At 40.8% G+C, this 9,251-nt stretch overlaps 1 protein-coding gene across 1 annotated transcript in view; it reads left to right on the forward strand.

Annotated features, from left to right (window-relative positions):
• LOC124596199 (39S ribosomal protein L18, mitochondrial) overlaps positions 1–7,908 on the forward strand; it is a 38,657-nt gene extending 30,749 nt beyond the window's left edge. Inside the window, exon 4 of the mRNA XM_047135244.1 lies at positions 7,557–7,908. Within this exon, the coding sequence (XP_046991200.1) occupies positions 7,557–7,679 (123 nt within the window). The 3' untranslated portion in view covers positions 7,680–7,908. The remainder of the gene's footprint in view (positions 1–7,556) is intronic.
• The last annotated feature ends 1,343 nt before the right edge of the window (positions 7,909–9,251 follow it).

Here is a 9,251-nt window from a genome sequence, read left to right on the forward strand (position 1 = left end):
ACGTATTTCCCATTACCCACTTTTAGCAGAGGTGTTTTGTTGTCAATGAGTACGGTTTTCTGCAACTGGTGACGGTACTTCTCCAAAATGACTGAATATGATGCTCCAGAGTCCACAAGAGCTTGGGCTGGTCGGCCATCCATGAAGATATCGACGTAGTTTCTTTTCATTTTTGTAATGATCGACGGCGGAGGATTTTTCTCTTTGGCTTCCTCACCTCCAAGGAAGGTCACATCGTTCAGTTTTCCAGGTTGCGGTAGCTAGGTGATCGGCTGGAGCTTCTAATCAGCGATGGAGACCTTGATTGGTGTGTTGGGAAATGTCCTCTCCAGCAGCTAGCTTGCAGCGATGGTGACCTACATCGTCCTGCACCTACGTCTTCTTGTTCATCATTGTCGTCCCGGAGTTAGTGTTGACTAAGATTGGTCTGTTGTCTGCTGGCATGGGTGTCATCAAATATCCGCCGCCTTTCTCGACAATAGCGCACCACATGCCCCGGTCATCCGCAGTGGAAACATACTGGTTGGTTGTCCTGGGTCCTCCAGACATCACTGTTCCTTGGTGCCCAAACAGGTTCCTCATGCGGCATTATAGGGATGTAACTCCGCCTGGGTCTCGACTTTTTCACCATTTAAAAGGGAAATGAAGGATGAGAGATTGGGTTCAGTGTCTGTTCTACTTCCTCCCTTATGACCTCTTGAAGGATCTCGATTTTTTGCTCCATCACAGACATCGATACGATGTTTGGAAGCCGTTCAAACTCCTTGCGTGTAATTCTTTTTTGATGCGTTGTCTTGATATACTGGCAGTATTTTATGAAGTTGTCTGCTGTCGAAACCTCCTTCAGGAGTAGGGCGTGATACATGTCCTCAGCAACACCCTTCATGAGATGTGCAACCTTATCTTCCTCCTTCATTCTAGGATCCACTATTTTACACAGCTCCAAGACATCTTGAATGTAGGATGCTGTAGTTTCTCCTGGATGCTGTGCTCTGCATTTTAACTTATCTTCTGCCTTCGTTTCTGTCATTGTGTACTGCCGAAATACTTGTGCAGCTCTGCCTGGAATACTTCCCAGCTTGTGAACTTCTCCTCATTGTTCTCATACCATTGCTTGGCAGTGCCCTCCAAGTAGAAAAATACATTAGCCAAACACACAGTGTCATCCCATTTGTTAAATTTGATGATATGCTCATATTCATTCAGCCGCTTGTTTGGATCTTGCCCACCGTCACCAGAGAACCAGGAAGGATGTCTCATGCAGTGGCACACAGTTCCTGTCATCGTAACATCATCTACTTCTTCTCTCTCCGATGGATTGCGATCTGTTGAATATGGCTCAAACTCGGGTTTCTCGCCACATAAACTGCGGCTCTGTCGTGGCCTGATGGGAGCCACTGTGTTGTCAATAATGTGCGCTATCACGAGTTCCAATACCCAGTGCCTCCACCAGAATAATGTCATGTAGAAGAAGGTGTAATTAGATAAATGATGAACGTTAACTTCACTTAATAAAGGTTTATTCAGCACTTGCACATACTAGAGCGCGAAGTGAGTGGCCTCTGGCCAGAACACATACAATATACATACAGCTACATAACATTCCAATACAGTGATTCTTGACATTTTTGGATACTTCTAGAATGTATTCAACCCGAATATAGAAATTAAAATTGTACAGTCCATGTGAGTATTGAACTCACAACCCTCCATGCAACAGTTTAGTATCATAACAACTATGCCACAATGCTACTCAGTTTCTTCTGAAACAATATGATGATTAAAATGATACAGTGGAGGATTAGAAGTTTAAAAAAATACATGTGAGCCCATCAGGATTTGTGGACTGTGTGTACATTACATTTAAATCAGGTAAATGAATAAAAATAATGAAGTCCTTTCGATAAAGATTTAAAAATAAAAATTTAATAATACCTGAGGAGACTCTAACCCCAAACTTTCACCCTCTCGCATATTAACCACTATGCTATGCTGCTGAATTGGGTAGTACTACAATTTTTAAGGAGATAGAGCTAAACTCTGTTTAGATGATTACTCACAAATGACATCCCAGCTGGATGAATGGCTGCAGGGTGTCATACTTGTGGCCCTAACCTAACCACCACACACATAGAGGTGACAATAGTCATGGGATACCTCCCAATGTCATGTTGGATCTCCTTTTGCTAAGCATTGTGCAGTAACTTGATGTTGCATGAACTCAACAAGTTGTTGGAAGTCCCCTGCAGAAATATTGAGCCATGCTGCCTCTATAGCCATCCATAATTGCAAAAGTGTTGCTGGTGCAGGATTTTGTGCACAAACTGACCTCACAATCATGTCCCATAAATGTTCAATGGGAATCACGTCGGGCAATATGGTTGGCCAAATTATTCGCTCGAATTGACCAGAATGTTTTTCAAACTAATCATGAACAGCTATGGCCCAGTGACATTGTGCATAGTTGTTTGGGAACCTGAAGTTCGTGAATGGCTGCAAATGGTCTCCAGGTAGGCATAGGTAACCATTTCCAGTCAATGTTAGGTTCAGTTGAACAAGAGGACCCAGTCCATTCCATGTAAACGCAGCCCACACCATTATGAATCCATTACCAGCTTACTCAGTGCCTTGTTGATAACTTGTGTCCGTGGCTTCGTGTGGTCTGTGCCAAACTCGAACCCTACCATCGATCTCACCAACTGAAATTGGGACTCACATGAATGGATCACAGTTTTTTAGTCGTCTAGGGTCCAACCAATATGGTCACAAGCCCAGGAGAGACTGCAGGCAATGTCATGCTGTTAGCAAAGGTACTTGCATGAGTTGCATTTTGCCATAGCCCATTAATGTGAAATTTCTCCATGCTGACCTAATGGATATGTTTGTCATACATCTCACATTGATTTCTGCTGTTATTTCATCCAGTGTTGCTTGTCTGTTAGTACTGACAACTCTGTGCAAACACTGCTGCTGTTGGTTAAGTGAAGGCAGTTGGCCATTGCATTGTCTGTGGTGGGAGATAATGCGTGAAATTTGGTATTCTAGGTATATTCTTAACACAGTGGATCTCAGAATATTGAATTCCATCACAGTTTCCAAAATGGAATGTCCTGTGCATCTAGCTTCAACTATCATTCCAAATTCAGAGTCTGTTGATTCCTGGCATGCAGCCATAATCACGTTTGAAAGCTCTTCACATGAATCACCAGAGCACAAATGAAGGCTCCGCCAGTGTACTTCCCTCTTATACCTGATACTACCACCATCTGTATATGTGCATATCACTATCCCATGACCATCGTAACACCATTGTGCTGTAGTGTGCAAATTAATTGGGACAAAATGGTTAAAATTCAGTGGCACACATTTGTACCGTTGTATAATACAATTAGTAACTTACCAAATATTAATACCTAATGTGCCCTCCTTTAGCTTTAACCAGCCTGTGAACACATTTTGGCATAGATTTAACCATTTGGAGGAAACCATACTTTTATCACATTTACTAACATACATTCTTTTGTTGAACAGTCCATTTTACCAAGACTACTTTTCACAATACTTCATAAATTCTCGATGTGATTTAAGTCTGTTTATTTACCAGCTCATCAAAGCAAGTTAATGATATTTTCTTTCATGAAAGTCTGAACTGCTGTGGAATTGTGAATAGGGCCAGTTCATGTTGAAATGTTTCTCCACCTTCTGCGAAGGTCTGCAAATATAGCACAATCCTGTGCCAAAGGATTTCCGTTATTAGGTTGAATTCATCATGCTGCCAACTTGAACTAGTGCCCTGTCCAATTGCTGTGAAGAAATCCCAAAACATATTTTTGAGAGGGTAATTTACTGCCTGTCCAAGATGCTCAGCTCTCACAGCCTCATGGGTGCTTGATTTGATAACCATTGCTCTGTAACCTTGAACAATAAAGTGTGACTCTTCTCTGAAAATTACACATTTCTGGTCATTGGAGATCCAAGATTTATGTATTTTGGCCCATATCATCTGTTTTTTCTTCATGACGGATGTTACTTCTTTACTGGCTATTGTGCTTCCACCCTCAATCAGAAGGCCTGTGCCATGCCATTGAAGAGTCAGTTTCAACCCCAGTAGCCAGTGAATCTCACAGAAGGTCCTTACGTGTCTTGTGAAGATGAATTCTACTGTCTCCAAGTAAAGTTTCGTCAGTTTTATGGGTGGGTGGTTCCCCCCCCCCCCCCCCCCCCCCCCACTTCTGCCTTTTCTCTTTGGAGACAATGAGGAAGTATCATTGTATGGCCTAATAAGTCTTGAAACACTACATTTTCCCACACCAACAACAGAGGTAATATCTTCTATAGTCATAGCTGTGTATTCATGAAGAGCAACTATTTTGCCCACTTTTTAGGTAAATGTCCATTGTAACACAAACATAATGTTTTCCTGTTGAGAACACAGACATAGCACTTGCTGTTGCCACACATGCAAGCACTCAGCTGAACTCAAGAGGACCTGATATTGTTGTTCATAGTCGAGGCAGTAGTAGTCTGCCAAGAGTCCAACAGTTGGGCAGATAAAGTCGGTTACAGCTAACCAACTTCAATTCCTTGTAAAATGAGCTTGCCCCACTTAATTTGCACATTATGCAGATGGTTTGATAAAGTCTGTCTCACTCCTGAGTATCTCCCTTTCTTTGAATGCGTGGTATGGGAAGTATAGACTGTGAAGAAAGAAAGGAATTTTTTAGCTATTTTGGAGAACTTTGTTGTCTTTACTGATTGGTGAGACTTTTCAAATTAAAGGTTTTAGTGCCATTCATACATTCTCTTCATGACAGTTCATTTGAACCTCAGTGTTTGATGATACCCGGTTGTGCCCCACAGTGGCTCCTGTTTGTACTGGGAGGTACTGACCACACAATGTCTGTGACTGCCTTGTGATCCTCAATGTACTCTCGTTTAAACTGCAACATTTTCAGAAACATGGTTAATTATCCGTCTGCTCCCTACTTACATGTGACTCTACAAGCCCTCCATGTTCAGTTCATGGGTGATGGATATGAAGATAGGTCATCAGTATCTCTCTATACATACAGTACCTTAATTTTTCCATCTTTGCACTGATGGTTATTACACAAGATATGAGTTGGAGGAAGCAATGTGTATCTTGTCTATTGTTGTAAGAGAGCTTACTGAATTTTGAGAGTGAAAACCTCGGTAGCACACAGTATCTTTGTGGGAGTGTCTTTCATTGAATTTTGTTGTGCATTTGTCTGATCACTGAGTGAAAAAAGTGTGTCACTCGTCTTTGTCTCCTCCATTAATCGAACTTGGTAAGCATCTCATACTTTCCAACTGTACTTAAGAATTAGTCAAAAGATGGTTAAGTGATCTTCGTGGGTGGACTACAGTTTCTTAGAATTCTTCTTATAATTCTCACTACACCCTCCCCATGACTTACTTATGGTCATGTTGGTTAGATATCCCAACATATCTGATGATTGTGGCTTCCTGTGAAAGTTCAGTGACTGTATAGTCAAGCAGTGTCAGGTCTTTTCACCTATTTATGTGCATCACATTATATTTGTTTGTAAAAATAAAATATTATAGATAAAAGTCTATTCACTGACTGGTAGCAGAACACACAAATAAAAGACTGTTGTAATTTGCAAGTTTTCGGAGCCAGTGTCTCCTTCTTCAGGCAGAAGGGTTGAAGGGGAAGGAAGAAGTGAAGGTAAAGGACTGGAGAGGTCTAGGAAAAGGAGTAGATTTTGGGAAAGTCACCCAGAACCGTGGATCAGGGGAGACTTACTATATGGGACGAGAAGGAAAGGCTGATTGTGGGGAACTGCATTGGACGAGATTTGAAAACCGGAGAGCTTAAAGGTGGAAGACAGGGTAATATGCAAGACAGAGATTACTACTGAAACATCATGCATGAGTTAAAAAGAATGAAAAGCTAAGTGCAGTGTATGTAACAGAGGTGGGAGGTGGTGCCATGAAAAATAGATAGGAAAGACAATGAAAGATGTAGAAAACTAAAATGGAATGAAGTAAAGAGTAGTTACAATGAAGAAATGCTGAGATGCTATAAATTAACGTAAATAAGGCCAGGTGGGTGGTGAGAAGCCAGTGAGTTGCCAGTATAAACCCTTTGCCTATGCCCAGTCTTCCTAATTGATAATTTGGTGGTAGTCTTGCCGATGTAGAAGGCCGAACAGTGTTTACATAATAGCTGGTATATGAAATGTGTCATTTCACAGGTGGCTCTCCCTTTGATAGTATATGTTTCACTATTATATGTGGTGGTAGGCGCGTGCAAAGGGAAGTCTTGCAGTGGGGACAGTTACTGGGGTAGGACCCATAGGGTAGAGATATGGGTGCAGAGGGAGCATAGGGTCTGACAAGAATATTGAGATTGGGAAAGCTATTCTAGGTATGGTGGGCAAAAATTTCAGACAGAGTGGATCTCATTTACGGACATACAAACAGATCAGGGGTACGACCACGGGAACCAGGACGGCTTCTTCCTATGCCAGCCTTTTCATACCTAGAATAGCTTTCCATCACACTCCCAATCTCCACAAAATTCTTATCAGACCCTATGCTCCCTCTGCACCCATCTTCCTACCCTATGGCTCTTACTCCTGTACTGTCCTTGCTGCAAGACTTGCCCTATGCACCCACCTGACACCACCTATAATAACCTTGTAACTGGCAAAACATATACTATCAAAGGGAGATCCACCTGCAAAATGACATACGTCATATACCCGCTATTATGTAAACACTGTTCGGCCTTCTACATCGGCTTGACTACCACCAAATTATAAATTGGGATGAATTGAAATAGGCAGGGGGTGTATACTGGCAACTCGCAATATCGTGTTGCAGAGCATGCTCTACAACATGACATTCATGACCTCGGCACCTGTTTCATCCCACGCGCCATTTGGATTCTTCCCTCAGACACCAGTTTCTCAGAACTCTGCAGGTGGGAACTAGCACTACAACACGACCTCGGTTCTCACCACCCACTTGGCCTTAATTTACATTAATTTATTGCATCTCAGCATTTCTTTATTGTAACTACTCTTCATTTCACTCCATTTTAGTTTTCTACATCTTTCATTGTCTTTCCTATCCATTTCTCACGGCCCCCCTCCCACGTCTGTTACATATAATGCACTTAGCTTTTCATTCTTTTTAACTTATGCACGATGATTAAGTAGTAATCTCTGCCTTGCATATTACCCTGTCTTCCACCTTTAAGCTCTTAGGTTTTCAAATCTTGTCCAATGCGGTCCCCAACAATCAGTCTTTTCTTCTCATCCCATATAGTAAGTCTCCCCTGACCCACGGTTCTGGGTGACTTTCCCAAAATCTACCCATTTTCCAAGACCTCTCCAGTCCTTTTCCTTCACCCTTCTTCCTTTCCCTTCAATCCTTCTGCCTGAAGAAGGAGCCACTGGCTCTGAAAGCTTGCAAATTTTTAATCCATCCAATTAAATTATTTTGTCAATAATCGTTTGTTTTCATTGTTACATTTTATTGTAAGAGTGATTAATTTTTCTCTGTAGGTTGCAGCTTTCGTTGGCGCCCTGGAAGCAGCAGGAATTTCTCTGGCTGAACCAAAAAGGTTTTTTGCCCCTCGACCTTGGGACATGCACAGGAAAGAAAAGCCATGGGAAGTAACTGAATAGTTTGCACATGCCATTTGGTGTATATTTTGCAATCTATTGTGACAGAGACAAAATCTCAAAACTGCTATTGAATGTCACGTTGTGAAAATAGTGGATTAAGTGTGCTGGCATTTCAGATGATGTTTTGACATGTGTAAATATGGGTTTGGTAATCATATCATCAAGCAGTGCATAAAGTTGTGATAAAAGATATTGTTGTAGTGTGATTAAAAATAAAAGTATGAAAATATACAATTGTTTGTTGTTGGGGTTTGGTAATTTTAATCTATGGAGTAATTTTGTTTGATGTTGGAAATTATTTGTAAGATCTAAACTGCTCAGTATTTGTGCAGTTACATGGTGAAATAATGACTTTATTGAAAAGAAATCTGTAGAATTTATCATTCCTCTTTTCATAATCTAATTTAATTTCTTGTGTTTAGAACCTACCAATAAGAATAACAGAGGAAAAAAGCAGTTAAGTCTCTTAGAAATGACTGTGTCGTTCTTCATTCTGTCATCTCATCCCACAACATTTCTTCAAGACAGTTACTTGACCCTTTCAGGTGCTTAACACTGCTCTTGCCAGTGACAGATGTGCTAACTATGCATTAAACAGAGGTCTCAGGAAAGGCTAAAGTGTAAAAACTCTTATGCTTGTGGATACGTTGGGAACAAAATGTGTCACAGTGTTAGTGTGTGAGTGTGGGGGGTTGCACTTGCACTATGTGTCTAGTCTTTCTGCCACATGAAATGTACACCTCGACCAATTCCTCCATTTATATCATCCAGCACAACGGTCAGTGATGAAGTCATTTTAAGCTCAATCTCTTATTCTGATGTGCCTTGGAAACAGAACAGAGAATATTTTGTACACTTTTATGTCCCTTATGTATATTTGATATTGAACTCTGTTCACAAAATTTCACCATTTCTGACATTCATAACAGCTACATTTTCAGAGCATTATTTCTCACCCATTATTTTGCATGTTCAATTTGGTGTGACTGAAACATCCAGTAAATCCTGCAAATTGCTATTGCTGTTGCCATTGCCATGTGTTCAGAATTGTGTGTTGAGACTTACATCCAGCTTGTACATAAATAAGATTATTTTTCACCTGATTGTTTTATTTTCCATTATTTTTGAATATTCAATTTGACCAATGTGAAGTCGTTGCAGTAATAATTGACTAGTGTTTTAGATAGCCAAATAGAAATTTTCGATCTTCTCCAGGTTTGTGTGTCAGCGGTCAGCATGGTGCTTGTTTGACAGCTAGGAGTTAAAGAAAGACATTTGTGAAATATTCATTGCTAAATTTCTATCTTTCATTGCACATTAGTGGAATCTTCTCCAGCGATGCTCCACTTCACTGTGTCTCAGCCTTCGCAATCAGTGTCAACATAGGCAGCACCTAAGACAGCAGATCAGAGGCAAGTTTGTTTGTAGTAGGACCTACTTCCAGATAAAAGTACTTTGTGAAGAGGGTTATGGTTTGTCTTCTTTCCTGAATCGTTGTATTTTCAAATAATGGGTCTAGAGCCTTATCATGAATGTACTTGATTGAAATGCAATTGTGGTTACATTTTCTTC

The sequence above is a fragment of the Schistocerca americana genome, chromosome 2 (assembly GCF_021461395.2).
Source record: "Schistocerca americana isolate TAMUIC-IGC-003095 chromosome 2, iqSchAmer2.1, whole genome shotgun sequence".
Classification (NCBI taxonomy): Eukaryota; Metazoa; Arthropoda; class Insecta; order Orthoptera; family Acrididae; genus Schistocerca; species Schistocerca americana.